Raw genomic sequence first — 19,556 nt, forward strand, 5'->3', positions numbered from 1 at the left:
GAATGACCGCCCTGACAGGGAACACAACAGAGAGTCCCTGATGGAGCAGGAGAAAAGTGGGGTACCAAACTCAAATTCTAGTAAAAAGACCAGACTTGACGGCCTGAGACCAGCGGAACCCCAGAAAGCATGGCCCCCGGACTTTCTGTCAACCCAGAACTAAACCCATTCCTGAGGCCAACTCTTCAGACAAAGACTAGACTGGACTATGGGACATAAAACGATACTCATGAAGAGTGTGCTTCTTGGCTCAAGTAGATACGTGAGACTAAATGGGCAGCTCCTGTCCGGAGGTGAGATGAGAAGGCAGAGAGGGTCAGGAGCTGGTTGAATGGACACGGGAAATCAGGGGTGGAAAGGAGGAGTGTGCTGTCACAGTATAGGGAGAGCAATTACGGTCACATAACAATGTATGTATAGATTTTTGTATGAGATATAACTTGAATTGTAAACTTTCACTTAAAATAGAACAATAAAAAAAAGATTGCAGCCTAGGGGAAAAAAAAAAAAAATGACCCTCCTAAACATGGGACTGCCACATTCAAACATAACGTGTAGGATAGCATATATTATATAATTTCTTCAGAACTGTTATGCCAATATAACCAGTGTACTGTTTGTTCTAAGTATTAGCACAGTTGCAATGTTAGCCTAAATTTTGTTAAATATGATAAATTTACTTTCATCATTTTAGTTTCACTTTTCGAGCTATAGCCCCAAGCAAATCCTTTTTTTTTTTTTTTTTTTTTTTACTATTTACTATAAAATTTTGGCTCCCTTTTCAACTGGATTCATTCAGTGGCCTTTTCGCTGGCACCAGTTATCTATGATAATGAGGAGCTTCCATGCACTCATTTCCAAAACTACACTGCATACTAGTTTTACCACAATCTTAAAATAGAGTACAAATCTTGTTTTTAATCTTTAATAGTTTTTTAGACTTGAGGTACCACATTATAATTTATAGGTAATCAAATTTTAACACACAAGAAAGAACCCTGTTAGTTTCATTGTCTTTAAACCTCTAACCCACATCACCATCTTTCCGTCTGTAAACAAGCCAAGAATGTTTGCCAAGTAGAAGATGGAGCTGCCAGTTAAGCTGCCATTATAGATAAAATGACCATATTTTCTGAATCCAAAATTCAGACAGAGGCCCTGAAAAAAGATTTGAGACTGTATTATACAAAAAAATCTTATAAAGATATAAAATTAAATTAGATTGCATGATAATTTAATGTACTGCTCTTTTAAAAAATGTGAACAAGACTTTCCCCAGAAAACTAGGCCATATGGTTCCCATATATATTTTGAGAGAAGAGCAGGGAGTAGGGGCATTGACCATTGAACAAATAGTTCTCAACTTTTATTCTTTCAATGTTTTGATCATGACAATACCTCAGTGAATATCTTAGAGTAAGATCAGTGCATTTGTCTTTACATTTAATCTCTAAAATGCAAATGCCAATTCTGGTCACCTATCAACATCATACAAGGGCACATTTCACAGGTTTATAACTAAACTTTAAAATAATTACATAATAAAAACAAATAAAACACAATAAAAAAATATACTGTAGAAAATATAAAAATGCAATTTATTTACCTTATTTACCATATAATTAAGTTATAATGATAATAATTTTTGCCTTGGAGTTTAAGGCAGTTACATTTTTTGCCACAGTTACTTTTTCCGACCATATGCTAGAATCAGCATCTTCTTCGTGTTATCTGCAGTTAATTACTCATTTATATTTTACGTTTGTCCATTTGAAAATCATTATTTCTTCATGATCACTGAAGTTCTATAGTATAAAATGTCATTGTCTTCATATATTTGAAAAGTATCGATCACGATTTTGAAAGTCTCTATGAGCATATTTTGCATCAGTCTTGTTATGTGGGATCCTTCCAAAGGGTTCAAGGTCATTGAAACAAGATTCAAAAACTTTATCAACAGCCTTTTGAGCTACTTCTTTGTTGATATTCCTAACAGCCAAGATAGAAAGAATGGCTCGGTCTCGAACACAAGTCTAAGAAGAAGGAAAAGTATGTGGCATTAATTTTATATGAAAATTTAATTATGAAATAATAAAATTTTACATAACATCTGAACCAAAATTTACATTAACTTCCTCTCATACTATTTTATTAATTTCTGTCATTACAAATTAGAAAAACAAAATGAACAAAGAAACATAACTCTTCTTTTACAGAACATGTTTAGCTCAACTGAAAATTATTTAGGTATAAATAAGACCTTCATTTTCTCATCTTTCCCAATAACACATGCAGATGTCATTCTCTGAAATTCTGGACAGTGTCTGACAATCAGTAACTCCCAGTTTGCAAAATCACAAAAAAATCTATAAACATGCTCCTGACTAAATTTTTCATAAAATTTAATTAAACTTAAGATATACTTTAAACTACACTAATGACCAAAGATCAGACGAGTTGTGGAATGATGTCAAGGACATCATACATGAAGAAAGCAAAAGGTCATTAAAAAGACAGGAAAGAAAGAAAAGAACAAAATGGACATCTGAACAGACTCTGAAACTTGCTCTGGAACATAAGAGTAGCTAAAGTAAATGGAAGAAATGATGAAGTAAAAGAGCTGAACAGAAGATTACAAAGGACGGCTCGAGAAGATAAAGTATAACAATGAAATGTGCAAAGACCTGGAGTTATAACACCAAAAGGGAAGAACAGGCTCAGCATTTCTCAAGCTGAAAGAACGGAAGAAAAAATTCAAGCCTCAAGTTGCAAAATTGAAGGATTCTATGGGCAAAACACTGAATAACAGGAAGCATCAAAAGAAGATAGGAGGAATACACAGAATCACTGTATCAAAAAGAATTGGTCAACGTTCAACCATTTCAGGAGGTAGCAAATGATCAAGAACAAACGACACTGAAGGAAGAAGTCCAACCTGCACTGAAGGCACTGGCAAAAATCAAGACTCCAGGAACTGACAGAATACCAATTGAGACGTTTCAACAAACAAATGCAATGCTGGAAGCACTCACTCATCTATGCCAAGAAATTTGGAAGACTGCTACCTGGCCAATCAACTGAAAGAGATACATATTTGTGCCCATTCCAAAGAAAAGTGATCCAACAGAATGTAGAAATTATTGAACAATATCGTTAATATCACATGCAAGTAAAATTTCCCTGAAGATAATTCAAAAATGGTTGCAGCAGTACATACACAGGGAACTGCCAGAAATTCAAGCCAGATTCAGAAAAGGACATGGAACAAGGGATATCATTGCTGATGTCAGATGGGTCTTAGCTGAAAGCAGAGAATACCATAAAGATGTTTATCTGTGTTTTACTGACTATGAAAAGGCATTCGACTGTGTGGATCATAACAAATGATGGATAATACTGCGAAGAATGGGAATTCCAGAACACTTAATTGTGCTCATGCAAAACACGTACACAGACCAAGAGGCAGTCGTTCAAACAGAACAAGGGGATAGTGCATGGTTTAAAATCAGGAAAAGTGTACATCAAGGTTGTATCATTTCACCATACTAATTCAATCTGTATGCTGAGCTAATAATCCGAGAAGCTGGACTACATGAAGAAGAACGCAGCATCAGGATCGGAGGAAGACTCATTAACAACCTGCAATATGCAGATGACACAACCTTTGCTTGCCGAAACAGAAGAGGACTTGAAGCACTTACCAATGAAGGTCAAAGACTCCAGCCTTCAGTACAGATTATACTTCACCACTGGACCAATAACCAACATCATAATAAATGGAGAAAAGATTGAAGTTGTCAAGGATTTCATTTACTTGCAATCAATGCCCATGGAAGCAGCAGTCAAGAAATCAAAAGACATATTGCATGGGGCAAATCTGCTGCAAAAGACCTCTTTAAAGTGTTAAAAAGCAAAGATGGCACTTGGAGGACTAAGGTGGGCCTGACCCAAGCCACGGTATTCTCAATTGCCTCATATGCATGTGAAAGTGGATAATGAATAAGGAAGACCAAAGAAGAATTGATGTCTTTGAATTATGGTGTTGGCGAAGAATATTGAATATACCATGGAGTGCCAGAAGAACAAACAAATCTGTCTTAGAAGTACAGGCAGAACGCTCCTTAGAAGCTAGGATGGCGAGACTTCGTCTCATGTACTTTGGACATGTTATCACAAGGGACCAGTCCCTGGAGAAGGACATCATGCCTGGCAGAGTGACGGGTCAGCAAAAAAGAGGAAGATCGTCAATGAGATGTATTGACACAGTGGCTGCAACAATGGGCTCAAACAGAGCGACAATTATGAGGATGGCACAGCAGGCAGTGCTTCAGTCTGTTGTACACAGGGTCACTATGAGGCAGAACCAACTCGATGGCACCTAACAACAACAAGATATGCTTTACTTCTGCATCTCTCTCCCTTAAATTTTCAGTTGGCCAATGTTAGATAACTTTTCCTTTGAGGCGGAGACTCTGTTCCCTGGAGGCAATAGGAAACTGCACACCCAAACTGGAAAAGTGTCATTATTTTTTAGAAAAAAAAAATTTTTTTTTTAATCAAATTATTTTTTCTCCTGAGTGTTCTTTATATAGGAATTAAAGTTTGGTTCCTAAGAAAACAGTTTACCTAACAGTAATTGCCGGGAAGAAAGAAAATTTCTCCCTTCCAAGGAGGAAAAAAGGAGCAAAAATGTGTCTCCTAGAACAACAGAGTTGAGAGACAAATGTGGACCACAGTTCAGATCCACTTCTCTCCAAATGTAAAAAAAATTTTCTTAAAATAAAGGTATGACTGTGGGCTGAGAGCTGGGGACCATTATCTCAGGACATCTAGGTCAACTGACATAACATAGCTCATAAAGAATATGTTCTACATACTACTTTGGTGAGTAGCATCTGGGGTCTTAAAAGCTTGCAAGCAATCATCCAAGATACATCTATTGGTCCCATCCTGTTCGGAGCAAAGGAGAATGAAAAAAACCAAAGACACAAGGAAAATATTAGTCCAAAGGACTAACAGATCACATGAACCACATCCTCCACCAGCCTGAGCCTAGTAGAACTTGATGGTGCCTGGCTACCACCACCGACCCGTGTGACAGGGATCACAATAGGGGGTTCTGGACAGAGCAGGAGAAAAATGGAGAACAAAATTCAAATTCACAACAACAACAACAAAAAGACCAGACTTACTGGTCTGACAGAGACTAGAAGAGGCCCTGAGACTATGGCCCCTGGACACCCGGCTAACTCAGAAGTGAAGCCACTCGTAGAGTCCACCGTTCAGCCAAAGATCAGACAGGCCTATAAAACAAACCATAAGACACGTGAGGAATGTGGTTCTTAGTTCAAATCAAGTATACGAGACCAAATGGGACCTGCCCAAAAGCAAAGATGAGAAGGCAGGAAGGGACGGGAAAACTAGATGAATGGACACTGAAAAGCTAGGGTAGAAAGGGAAGGCGGGAGAGTGCTGACACATTGTGGGGATTGCAACCAATGTCACAAAACGATTTGTGCATAAATTTTTGAATGAGAAACTAATGCGTTGTAAACTGTCATGGATTGAATTATGTCCCCCAGAAATGTATATATCAATCTGGCTGGGCCATGATTCCCAGTATTGTGTGGTTGTCCTCCGTTTTGTGATTGTAATGTTATGTTAAAGAGGATTAGGGTATGATTGTAACAACCTTACTAAGGTCACATCCCTGGTCCAGTATAAAGGGAGTTTCCCTGGAGTGTGGCCTGTGCCACCTTTTATCTTACAAGAGATAAAGGGAACGGAAACCAAGCAGAGACTTGGGGACCTCATACCACCAAGAAAGCAGTGCCCGGGGCAGAGCACGTCCTTTGGACCCGGGGTTCTTGCACAGAGAAGTTCCTAGTGCAGGGGAGGATTTATGACAAGGACCTTCCTCCAGAGCCAACAGAGAAAGCCTTCCCCTGGAGCTGATGCCCTGAATTTGGACTTCTAGCCTACCAGACTGTGAGAGAATAAATTTCTCTTTGTTAAAGCCATCTACTTGTGGTATTTCTGTTAGAGCGGCACTAGATCACTAAAACATAAACTCTCACCTAAAGCACAATAAAATACTTTTAAAAAGAAGAAAAAAGTATGGCTGTGCAGATTTACAATCAGGTACTGTACTTGCTGTTTATGTTTCTTAGGTACATGCTATAAAAAAAAGTAGGGACTCCTTTCTCTAAGACTCTTCTCCCTCAATCAGACTCCCACCTCTCCATTTATTTTCCATCCTGTTCTACTTCTATTTTCTATTCCCGTTCTGCTGCTGCTGCCCAAAAGCAGAAAGAGGACAGACTTCTCTTTCAAAGATGTGGGCCCTGGATCACATACTTTAACCACATTATCCTCCTCTCTAGGAGTATATGGATGTGTATCCTACTTGGATCTTCTCCACTGAGAGCCAGAATACACAGCCCATTCAAATTCAGCCTAAGCTGAATTCACCAGAGAGGCAGGGATTTAAGGGCACAGAAGACATGGAGCACAAGACAAGTTCAGTGGCAAATTACTAAGCTGATTTGAACAAGCTGAAAGCATTACCAGTTCTATTGGAATAATCACCTTTTCTAGGCAGCAGGCCTGTCTTCTAGCTCCCAATCACTAAGTACACAATTTCTCCTACTAGTTCACTATGACTTTCCACCCTCCAGCCCAGAGTTGAGTTATTCCCTTCTCTGAAGAACCAAGGGCCTTCCTGTTGTTGTTCTATGCCTATCCTTTTTTATATCTAGTTGAAACTGCTATTCTGGTGCCCACATACCTCAGGAAAATGGCCCAATGAGCTCTTCCCATAGAAAAATCTCTGACCAGCCTTTCCCCTGAGTGTGGATACAGAGCCCCTTGGTTGCTGTGGGCAGAACTGCTCATATTCATTATCAGTCTATCAGCTCTACACTTCCTTTCCCCCATGTCCATCTATCACGAATCTTAAAGACTTCCTAGCAGGATCATCTTGCCTTATGGTTTTGGTTTTTTGTTTTTGTTTTGTTTTGTTTACAAAATCCCTGTCAGTTCAGCTCATCATAATCAAGTCTGTGACAATCCAAAGCTTTTTCTATCACATCATACAGCCTTAAAGGTGAACTGGTACACAGCCATAACCTGTGCTGCAACGGAGTCTCAATCTGTTCTGAAAGGTATTACTCTTTTCATCCCTCTAGAATCCTGTGGTAGTTTAGAAAATGTACGTCCAGGCCTGTTCAGACAGAAGACAGGCTGTGACTTCACTTCCATTCCTTATCCACCCCCATTCAAAAGTATCCCAGGAGTGACATCATAGCTCTTTTTACTATCAAATCTCTCCGTCAGTCATAGAGCTTGCCCATAATTATAAAGTAAAATTAAATTCCACCCATTTGGCTTAAGAGGGGAAACCCTGATAGCGTAGTGGTTAAGAGCTGCAGCTGCTAACCAGAAGGTCAGCAGTTCAAATCTACTAGGCGCTCCTTGGAAACTCTAGGAGTTGCCCCAGCATTCTATTCTGTCCTATGAGGTCGCTATGAGTCAGAATCAACTCGACGGCAATGGATTTGGTTGGTTTGGCTTAAGAGGGATACATTTTTTAATTCTTTTCATAGAGGGAGTGTCATGGATTGAATTATGTACCCCCAAAAATGTGCATATCAATTTGGCTGGGCCATGATTCTCAGTATTGTGTGGTTGTCCTCCATTCTGTGATTGTAATTTTATGTTAAAGAGGATTAGGGTGGGATTATAACACCCTTACTAAGGTCACATCCCTGATCCAATGTGAAGGGAGTTTCCCTGGGGTGTGGCCTGCACCACCTTTTATCTTACAAGAGATAAAAGGAAAGGGAAGCAAACAGAGTTGGGGACCTCATACCATCAAGAAAGCAGTGCCGGGAGCAGAGCATATCCTTTGGACCAGGGGTCCCTGTGTGGAGAAGCTCCTAGTCTAGGGGAACACTGATGAAAAGGCCAACAGAGAGAGAAAGTCTTCCCCTGGAACTGATGCCCTGAATTTGGACTTCTAGCCTACCAGACTGTGAGAGAATAAATTTCTCTTTGTTGAAACCATCCACTTGTAGTATTTCTGTTACAGCAGCACTAGATGACTAAGGCAGGTAGTTCTTGCAAATTTCAAATACTAAATGTACTTCTCGTTCTTCATTCATTATTTCCACTCATAACATTCTTGAAGGTAGGCAGCTTCGAAGGTTAGTTTTTACCTGATGGTGTTGTTTTAATCCAAAATGTAACCTGAATACTTCATTTACAAGTGAGCAGTCTCCACTGAGGTTAGCAGCTCGAATCTATCACAAAGACATAAGGCAAATGAAAAGAAAATACATACTCATGCTCTATATCCTTTATAATAGCAATCAATTTTTAAAAAATTAGAAAAGAATAGAAAATCTGTGTTTTTCTAAGAAGACAGTATATGTAAGATTTTTTTAAAGAATTTTTAGAAGTCTATTGACTCAATAAGTCTTTAAATTAAGAAAAAAGAACACCTATCCATGAGCTATACTAGACAATGCCAAACACACCAGGAGATGGGGGAAAGTTCAATCATCTACGAGAGTGAATTTGCTAAATTTTAAACTGTAGCCTCACTGGCTGAACTAATTTCTTTTAACACCAAAAGTCAGAGAGTTGGAACTTAAAGTTCATGTCTTCAAGACACTAACACTGCTAGAAATTACCGAAAGGGCTTCAAGAAAGCATTCTTCCAAAGATCTGCCAACTGAATTTCAATGCAAGCTTAAAAACTCAATACATCAGTGCCTCAGACACTTTCAGCATATGAACCCCCCACCCCTAGCCCAGATCTTTGAAATTCTCTTGGACCTTCCCTCAAACCCACACAAGTTCATGACATTCCTAAGGGCCTTGAATGTCCTAAGAAAAATTAAGTGGTACGAAGTAGTTCTCCATCCAACACAAAGAACCAAGAACATTCCAAATGGTCACGCTAAGAGCATGATAGCCTGAAGTCAGGATGCATCTTCTAATTAGCTATATTTTTAAAAAAAGAAGCAACTTTAATAAATATAAAAATCTTGGAACTAGCCACATAGATTCTACAGCCAGCCTGGCCACATTTTTGCTAGCTTACTGCGAACAGAATGGCCCACTTCTTGTTACTTCTACAACAACATGGCCTCATTGCTCTGAGGAGCTCAAGGCACTTAACACACTTTAACTAGCTAACAGGCATTAATTTTCATAATACCCAAGAGACACATCTATTTAAAAATTCAGGTTTTAGTCTACTCTCCAAATAATATGAATTGTAAGTAGATGCAATGGGGCCACTTACTAATTTCAAGGGAAAGAGAAAATAATCTAAGTTATAAAGTATAATCTTGAGATTCATATTGTTTTGTTTTGTTTTTTAACTTCTCTTCACATCACACTCTTCAATTAATGAAATCCAAGTATGAAACACACGTCTCTCTAGCAGCGTGTGTGTGGTGTACTTCAGAGAGCAATTCAAAGCACTTAATAATAAATATCTTTTTATGCTGTAGTTTTGAGACCCATTTAAGATGATTACACTAAAAGTTTTATTCTAGGACAAGCAAGGAGCTTTACCTATGGAAGGCAGCACAGCAAACCAGGTAAGAGCCCTGGCTGTAATCCTGCCTGGCTTGAATACAAATCCTGCCTCTGCTGGTTGCTAACTAGGATTTCAAGCACTGAACAACTGCCTCACTTTCCAAATATATAAAACAGGGACAGTAACAGTAGCTCCTCCAATGGGCTGTTGTGAAGATTAAATAAGAATCCACACTAACAGTTAACACAGTGTTTGGCATATAGCCCTCAATAAATGTTAACTATTTGTATTATATTTATATCACATACCCACTGCCATTGAGTCAATTAAAACTCATAACAACCCAGTAGGACAGAGTAGAACTGCCCCATAGGGTTTCCAAGGCTGTAATCTTTATGGAAGCAGACTGCCACACCTATCTCCTGTGGAGCTGCTGGTTGGGTTTGAACAGCTGACCTTTCGGTTAGCAACCAAGCGCACTGTGCCACCAGAGCTCCTTATATTATATTATATAGTTTATTGAATAGGAAAAATTAATAGTTTCTTATTACAATTAAAGTCAGTCATCACTACTATTAGGACTTAAAGGTTATTTAAGATAATCCTAAAAAGATACTTAAAATTTCTCTAGCTGTATCTCAAAAATTGTACTCAATAATAGTTAAAAACAGAACTTCAAGACTAAGGTGGAACTATGACAGTAAGAAAAGTTAAAAGCTTAAATAAATTATATTTGGGATAAAACGTCTGAACACAAAGTCACTTGATAAAATCTGAAAGAAAAAAGTGTCTTCTACAATAAAACTTACCTCTGAGCAGGCCAAATGTCTGACATTGGTGAACCAGTCAACATGAGCACGACAGTGATCAAACGCATGAATGAGCTCGTGGGTGACCACTCTGTTCATATGGGCCTGATTACGGATATTATTTTGGCACAGAACAATCTAGGAGACACCAAAATAAGAGAAGTTGGGTTATTTTGAAAACCTACTCTCATTTTATAGAGTCCATCTTCTCTCCCACACTAAGGGGCTGGGGGGCTCACTTGCTTGGAATGCCTCTGCCCACTCTTCTCCACCTACCCACACCGACTTACCTGTCAAGACATACTCTTAACTGTAGATGCTCCACTGAGCTTTCCTCAACTACTAACATCTTCTTCCTCCTCTCTCTGGACCACAACAGCACACAGACTGAGGACACTAATTAACATGCCATCCTCATCAGGCTGACCACACCAATCTGTCTGGGACTTCACGGCATTATGATTACGAGACGGGCTTTGGGGTGAAGCAAGCAGGTTCAAATCCCACTCCTTAGTAACTGAGTGACCTTGGGCAAGTTTCTTAACCGCTCTGTAGTCAGTTTCCTCAAATGTAAAACCAAACCAAACCAAACCCATTGCCATCAAGTCAGTTCTGACTCATAAAAGAGATAATTAAAGTACCTACCTCGCAGAATTAAATGAGAATATATGCAAAATGCTTCTTATCGAGTTTCTGAATGAGAAATGAATGAATAGTGAATGCCCACCAGTGTCCTCATTCTACTAGAATTGCCAGGAAAAAATCCTCAGAAAGACCTTCAGAAAGAAGTGCAAAAAGCCAAGAGCACGCTGAGTAGGACCCTACAAGAATAGTAAAGACATGAGGGATCCTAATAATAACAGCTGCCATTTATTGTGTATTTACTATGTGCCAGCCACTGAGATGAGTGCCATATATTTTATATACATTCATTCAACACTCACTTATTCAATACTTATTGAGACCTTATCCTCACCCTTGAGGAATTTGTAATCGACTGGTGAAGACAGAAATTAGCCAAATATTTACCAAAATGTTTAAATATATGCAATGGCACTTATCATGAAGAAAAGCCCAGGTTGTTGAGAGCACATATAATGAGGATGCCTGACCTGATCTGGAGGGTTGGGATCTCTGCAGAAGGAACGGGATCTGGGATCTAACGGATGACTGGAGTTAAACTCGAGAAGCAGACGGAAGGGGACATTCCAGACTGAGAGAACAACATATGCAAAGGGCAGGGGGAGAGTTGGGAGGAGAAGAATGTTTGAGAAGCTAAAAGCAGACCCACAGAGTTGAAGCACAGAGAGCTGGAGGTGGTAGGCATGAGATAAGGTTGGTATGGTGGGCAGGGGCCAAATCACTGAAGGCCTAGTCCTTAACCTGAGAGCAATGGGAAGCCACCAACAGGGAGTGTTGAAACAGAGTTTTGCTTTACTTTGTTTTTATCCTTTTGACTATAGTGGAGAGAATAAGCAGATGACGACCAAGACTGGATGCAGAGACTAGCTGAAGGTATTAAAGCATTCTAGGCAACAGACAATGGTACTTGAGCTAGGAAGGTGGGAGCAAAAAGAGGTACTTACAAGATAAATTGCACAAAATTTGATGATAAATAGAATATGGGAGGGGATCAGAGGTAGCAAGAATGATTCCTAAATTTCTGACTTGAGTAATAAAATGGATGGTGGTACCATTCACTGAAACATGTAAAACTAAAAGATCAGGTTAGGTGAGGATGAGACATGGTAAAAATCATGAATCTGGACTTGGATATGTCAGGTCTGAGGTGCCTTTGAGACATGCATGTGTAGGCGTTAAGTGGGCACTTGAATATATGGAGAGCTCAGACCTAGGCAGATAAATGAGATCCCCTTGGCAGAGCACAGAGTAAGAAGAGAAGAGGATCTAACATCAAGCATTAAGAGACTTCAACATTTAAGGGCTGGGAGCTGGCAGATGAGCTGGCAAAGGAGAAACCAGAAGAGCACTGGAAACTGGAAACCAAGGGAAGTGTGTTTAGCATTACCTTCTAAAGTCAATCACATGCATGCTATATGACCCAGTAATTCCACTCCTAGATGTATACCTTGGAGAAACTCTTTCACACGTGTACCAGGAGAGAAGGACAAGAACTCGGATAGCAGCATTGTTCATAAACATACAACTGGAAACAGGGTACACTGTAGTAGAGACATACAATGGAACACTATTCAACAAGGACATAAACCAGAGCTACACACAACAACACGAAAGAATCTAACAAACAATGCTGAACAAAAAAATGAAGTTACGTAAGACTATATAAGCTATGATTTCATTTAAATAAAAATCAAAGGATTCCATTTATAAAGTTCAAAACTAGCAAAACTAAATAACACATTGTTTGGGGTATAGACAGATGATAGATGACAAAACCACTTAGAAAAGCAGGAAATGGTTACCGCAAAGTCAGGATAATGAAGGGACAGCGATGCGAATCAAGAGGGTACACAGGCTTCTGAACTCTTAGTAACGTTCTGTTTCTCAAACCTGGGTGGCACTTTATGATCATTACTGAAATGCACATAGAGACTTTTTACACTCTTCTGTATGCGCTGGATGTTTCACAATTAAATTTTTAATTTAAAGAATAAAAAGAGAGAGTGACCAATTGTGTTCAATACGGCTAAAGATGATTCAGAAGGTCTGCTCTATTTAACCACAACAGGAGTGAATTTACTAGGAGTCATTTTGGTGAGAGCTACAGGTACTATGATTACCAATTTACAAATGACTGAGAATAAGACAAATAACGTTCCTAGGGCCTCACAGCTAACAAGTGGAAGAACTGGGATTAGAATCCAAATCTATCTGACTCCAAAACCCAGACCTCTAATCTCTATGTTACATTGCTTTTTCCTATGATTACTGTAGCTTTCCTGTAAAAGATACAGGAACGTAAAATATTAAAAGGTATACATATAAAATTCCCCAGCAGGAAATAGTTGAGGGAAGTTAAATGTAGGTTGTATCTCAAGATGGAAATAGTTACTTATAACACCTTCATCTACTCTTATCATGTGACAGCATCCATCTACCATCTTCAAGACTCTGTCATAACCCTCCAGTGACCTGAAACTAATAATAACACTTATTGAGTGCCTTCTATGGGCCAGGTCCCATGACAAGCACTTTATAAGAGATATCTCATTTTAACCATTCGATAAGGTAGATACAATCATTACCCATATTTTACAGATGAGAAATCTCACTCCCTCAATCAAAAATTTTCCAAGGTACATCACTTCTCATGATATCAAGGTAACCCTTTAGTTTAGCATTCAAGACCTCCATCATACCTCTCTTTCCAATCCCATTTCCTCTAATTCCCAATGCATCCCTGCCCTCCAGCTAAACTAGACAGCAAGCCATTCTCCAAACATGCCTTGGGCTTTCCCAGCACCCACTTTTGCTCATGCTACCCTGTCTTTGTCTTCTTGGCCCCTGAGGAGGCTTTACAACCTCTAGCTGGATCTGTTGGCATCTCTCGGTCCATCACAGCACTGTCCCATTCTGACAACCACACACCTAAAATAGTTTAATCTGTCTCAAATTTTATAATTGTGTTCATGTTTTATCTCCCCTGTGAGGGTGTAAATTCCTTAAGAGTAGGGACTCATTCACGTTTTGAGTCCTACACAAAGTCTACCAAACAGCATGCCCAGCATATAGTGCTTGGCAAGTATCAGGAGAGAAGGTTGCAGGGAAGAGAATGACTTGGCAAAAATGCCTACCTGAGATGATGAAGCATCAAAGCCTCCACTGACGCTTCCATTACAATCTTCACAAGAAAAATGTCTCTCTCTGTTAACAGCACTAAAAGGCAAGAATGAATTAAAGAAACAATGACCAGAAGCAGTATGCACCCAGCGCAGAGGAAACAGCCCTGGGCCTGGAGTCAGAAGACCGTTATGGCAAATCCTCTCACTGCCTGGGAAAGCAACTTAACGCCTTCAGGGCTCAGTCTTCTCATCCAGAAAATAAGGAGACTATGTCTGCAAAATCTATCTTAGTTCAAATTCTATGATACGAGTCCATAAAGCATTTGGTTGACTACTGGAAATATGCTGGAGTTCCTGCCCTTGGACTAGAATGTTAAGTCACTTCCTCTAAACTTCTCAAAGTTAAACACATGAAAGGCTCCTATGTAACAAGCTGAGATTTCTTCTCCATTTACAACAATGCCTAGGCTGGTGTAGTGGAAAGGCCAAGTTTGGTAATACTTACAAGAAAGATTTTGGGTACTGTCTTTACTAAATACCCAAAGTGAGGGGGAGTGCCAGAAATTTAGCATTAGAGCAGATGTCCAAAGAGAAGAAGGCCCGCCTGGAGAGACAAAGCTGGTCACTACCACCCACCATATGGAAAGGGCTTCATGGCCTGGAGTGAGAAATCTTAAGTAGTTCCAGTTTTTTTGGTTTTTGTTTTTTAGCAGCTAGAATATAAGAGAAACACTTCAAAAAGATAAACTTACCAACCAGAGTGCTTCATAGCGTCAAGTAGAAGTTTGACATAAGGATCTAAAAAGATATTGGTTTGATTAAATATGCTGATTAGAAAAAATAGCACTAATTGAATATCCAAAAAGCAGTATAAGATTATCAAACAGTAATTCACAAATCTCTAATTAAGTAATGTTATCTTAGAATTGGTAAAAATTAATATGAAAAGACAAACTTAAAATTAACATAAGCCTTTAACAAAATAAGACACTGACACAAACACCAAGCTGGGTACCACAAAGCATCTTAGATTGTATCAATGATCAACCACACTGTATTACAATATATACCAAAAAGACTAAGAGAACTTCTGGGCTACATCCACAGAAACAAACAGCAACATAGTATCCATATTTGGGGAAGGTAGTAACCCCACTGTTCTCTGTCCTGATCTGACCACACTGGTAACACCATGTCCCATTCTGAGTACCACACTTCAAATGAGACCTGTCAACTGAAGCTCTTCCACAGGGGATGGTGACTAGCATAGTAAGGGAGAATGTTGGATGAAAAACAAGAAAGGATTTGGGGATTTGGGATGGAGAAGACTTAACTAGGACCACAGTAGCTTCATTCAATGTTTATTCAAAGGGCAGAACAAGGGCCCAAGAATGGTAGGTACATGTGGCAGATTTCAACTCATGTAAGAAAGGATTTTTCCAACAGTTAGGTGTTGAAACCATAGGTGTGTAGCCTCAAAGAGCCTCAAACAACAGCTAACTAAGCAGGGGTCTATAGACCATCTTGGTCAGAAATTACACAGAAACTTTTCCTGTATTGGGGGGGGATGCGTTAGATGACTTCCGGGGGCCTTCCACTTCTAAGAGTCTATGAGCTGTGACTATTGCAGGAAAGTATAACGAACCTAAATGCCTCTAATATCAACTTTTACATAGGCATCTTGTCTGAGAGTATACGTGCAAAGCAAATTACACGACATAGGCCAAAAAACCAGAAAAAAGAAAAAGAAGCCAAAGTTAAAATTATTAAAAAAAAAAAAAGGTCACAAAAAATAGGTGAGTAAAAGAAAACTAGCGTGGGGTGAGAAAGTTAGACATAGGTTTACTGCTTTTCTAACCTGCTCCGTCTTAAGAGTGTTATCAATAAGCACTGCTAATTGAGTGTGTATCAGGCATCAGGCACCACAGAAAGTACACTATTATTTCTCAAATAACTAACAGAGTTTTATAAAGTTGAAGTGGGTTCAAAAGTCTGAAGTCCCCTTAACGGGGGGAAAAAAAAGACAGGGAACACAGTGTCTGGTACTTGAAAAAGGACTTGCAGTATTATTTAGAATGGATTTGCTTTGAAGAAAAAGGGGAGTGGAAAAGGTCTCCCATGAGGCCTGGTTTCTTCCATCTCCCTTGTCTCAGGGAGAGGATTTTAAAGTTATCTGTTGACACTGGACTACCACCAACAGGTCCCCCCAGCAGCCCTCCCCTTGGAAGGTTGAGGCCAGCTGATTCTTGCTGGGGCTCACTTCAGTACCCACCCTCCTCATACTTTATCTCAACTCTTCCTCCACTGTTTGGCTCTTCCACTGTAAGAACAACTATTGTTGTTGTCAGGTGCCATCAAGTCGGTTCCGACTCATAGCGACCCTATATACAACAGAAAGAAACACTGCCCAGTCCTGCACCATCTTCACAATCATTGCTGTGTATCTTAGTCATCTAATGCTGCTGTAACAAAAATACCACAAGTGGATGGCTTTAACAAAGAGAAATTTATTCTCTCACAGTCTCGTAGACTACAAGTCCAAATTCAAGGCTTCCAGAAGAAGGCAGTCTCTCTCTCTGTCAGCTCTGGAAGAAGGTCCTTGTGATGCATTGGTCTTCCTTTGACCTGGGAGCATCTCAGCACAGGAACCTCAGGTCCAAAGGACATGCTCTGCTCCTGGCACTGCTTTCTTGGTGGTGTGAGGTTCCCATGTGGCTCTGCTTGCTTCTCTCTTTTATATCTCAAAAGAGATTGGCTTAAGACACTGTTCAATCTTGTAGACCTCATCAGTATAACCTCATCATAGTGATAGAGTTTACAACACATAAGGAGATCACATATAACCTCATCATAATGATAGAGTTTACAACAGATAAGAAAATCACATCAGATTTACAAAATGGTACACAATCATAGAACACTAGGAATCATGACCCAGCCAAGTGAACAGATATTTTTGGGGGACACAAATCAATCCATGACACTATGTTTGAGCCTATTGTTGCAGCCACTGTGTCAATCCATCTCACTGAGGGTCTTCCTCTTTTTCACTGATCCTCCACTTTACCAAGCATGATGTCCTTCTCCAGGGACTGGTCCCTCCTAATAACATGTCCAAAGTACATGAAATGAAGTCTCACCATCCTAGCTTCTAAGGAGGATTCTGGTTGTACTTTTTCCATGACAGATTTGTTTGTTCTTCTGGTAGTCCATGGCATAGTCAATAGTCTTCGCCAACACCATAATTCAAAGGTATCAATTCTTCCTTATTCATTGTTCAGCTTTCACATGCATATGAAATGATTGAAAAAACCACGGCTTGGGTCAGGTGTGCTGGTGGGGCAGTGATCAAGAGCTAAAGCTGCTAACCAAAAGGTAGGTAGTTCAAATGCACCAGCTGCTCCTTGGAAACCCTATGGAGCAGTTCTACTTGACAGCAATGGGTTTGGTTTGGTTTTTTGGTTTGGGTCAGGTGCACTTTAGTCCTCAAAGTGACATCTTTGCTTCTCAACACTTTAAAGAAGTCTTTTGCAGCTTATCTGTCCAATGCAATACATCATCAGATTTCTTGACTGCTGCTCCCATGGGCATTGATTGTGGATCCAAGTAAAATGAAATTCTTGACAACTTCAATCTTTTCTCTGTTATCATAATGTTGCCTATTGGTCCAGTTGTGAGGATTTTTGTTTTCTTTATGTTGAGGTGTAATCCATACTGAAGGCTGTAGTCTTGGATCTTCATCAGTAAGTGCTTCAAGTCCTCTTCACTTTCAGCAAGCAAGGTTGTGTCATCTGCATATCACAGGTTGTTAATGAGTCTTCCCCTAATCCTGATGTCTTGTTCTTCTTCATATAGTACTGCTTCTCGGATTATTTACTGAGCATACAGATTGAATAAGTATGATGAAAGGATACAAGCCGGCACACACCTTTTTTGATTGTAAACCACTCAGTATCCTCTTGTTCTATTCAAACGACTGCCTCCTGGTCTATATACAGTTTCTGCACGAGCACAGTTAAGTGTTCTGGAATTCCCATTCTTCGCAATGTTATCCATAATTTGTTATGAACAAATTAAGAACAGCTAGCTACCCTTTATATAGGTCCTGCTATATTGGCACTTTATATTCTTAAAATCTATTCCTTGCAACAACCCTAAAAGACAGGTATTTTTATCCCCTCATCCCCATTTTTTGCAGACAAGAATAAAGGAGATCAGAGAGGTTAGGTCAATCTTCTACAGCTAATAAGGAGAGCAGAATTTGAACTCGCATTTTTAACTCCACAACCCATGTTCTATCCACTGGTCTCCACTCTGAAACACCTGTTACTCATCTTTGTATTTCTGCCCACCAGAACCTAGGAGGCGTCCAGTATGTATTTAGAATAAATACAAATGTCATCATTCCTTTCCCCTTCACTCTCTGCTTCCCTTCTTCCACCAACCTTCCTGGATTCCCTATACACTGTTGTTGGTGTGTGTCGCTGAGTGGATTCTAACTGATAGTGACCCAATGTAACAGAGTACAACTGCCCTATAGGGTTTCCGAGGCTGTAATCTTTACTGGAGCAGACTGCCACGTTTCTCCCAGGGAGCAGCTGGTGGGTTCCGACCTCTGACCTTTTGGGCGCTTAACCACTGAGCCACCAGGGCTCCTTTCCTGGAAAATCTATGGGTGGTTGACTTTTGGACTTTGACTCGCCATTCATGAAAATTTGTTTTGGGAAAAGTGCGTTTAAGACTTTGATTTTCTAAGTTAAATCTTCTTTATTCTCTAGTGCAATGTTCCTGGGACTGGGGATAAATCAGTCAGAAGGTAGCTGTAGCCCTATTTAACCCACAGCAGTGATTCTTTACTTTTTGGGGGGGGTCATGGGTCCCTTTGAGAATATGATTAAGCTATGACCTCTCCAAAAAAATGTACTTAGGCTCATACACACATGATTTTGCAGTCCATTTCAGGGCTTTCAACATTCTGAAGCCCAACCAAATAGGAAAGTTAAGAAACACTTCCAATGAAGGGTAGGTTTGCAAAACTGGTGTTTTTGATTCTAACCCACAAAAAAAGACCAGATTTACTGGCCTAAAGGAGACTGGAGAAACCTTGAGAGTATGGCCCCCAGACACCCTTTTAGCTCAGTGGTGAAGTTACCTCCGAGGTTCACTGTTCAGCCTGGGAGTGGACGGCCCCATAAAACCAAATGAGACTAACGAGGTACAGGAATCCAGTGACAAGTGCCAGAAAGCAGAAGGGGAGAAGGAAGCTGGTGATGGGCAATCCAAGGTTGACTAAGGATATTGTTGATGTGTTGTGAGATTGTTAACCATTGTCACAGGGCAACATTTGTAGTAACTGTTAAATGAGAAACTATTTTGTTCTGTAAGCCTTCATCTTAAGTGAGAATAACAGCACAAATTGGAAGAGCGTAGTCA

At 39.8% G+C, this 19,556-nt stretch overlaps 1 protein-coding gene across 4 annotated transcripts in view; it reads right to left on the reverse strand.

Moving 5' to 3' along the window:
- Positions 1 to 1,274: 1,274 nt before the first annotated feature.
- ATP23 (ATP23 metallopeptidase and ATP synthase assembly factor homolog) overlaps positions 1,275 to 19,556 on the reverse strand; it is a 19,200-nt gene continuing 918 nt past the window's right edge. The window contains exons 2-6 of one of the 4 annotated variants that reach the window (XM_004379846.2): positions 14,876 to 14,921; positions 14,136 to 14,217; positions 10,360 to 10,497; positions 8,217 to 8,300; positions 1,275 to 2,033 (exon numbers count right to left, since the gene is read on the reverse strand). In XM_004379846.2, the coding sequence (XP_004379903.1) occupies positions 1,830 to 2,033; positions 8,217 to 8,300; positions 10,360 to 10,497; positions 14,136 to 14,217; positions 14,876 to 14,921 (554 nt within the window). In that variant the 3' untranslated portion in view covers positions 1,275 to 1,829. Of the gene's footprint in view, positions 2,034 to 8,216; positions 8,301 to 10,359; positions 10,498 to 11,004; positions 11,439 to 12,448; positions 12,599 to 14,135; positions 14,218 to 14,875; positions 14,922 to 19,556 lie in introns of those variants that run through there. The other 3 variants (XM_023734524.1, XM_023734525.1, XM_023734523.1) reach the window with 3 other exon arrangements.

Source organism: Trichechus manatus, unplaced genomic scaffold (genome assembly GCF_000243295.1).
Source record: "Trichechus manatus latirostris isolate Lorelei unplaced genomic scaffold, TriManLat1.0 scaffold00069, whole genome shotgun sequence".
NCBI lineage: Eukaryota > Metazoa > Chordata > Mammalia > Sirenia > Trichechidae > Trichechus > Trichechus manatus.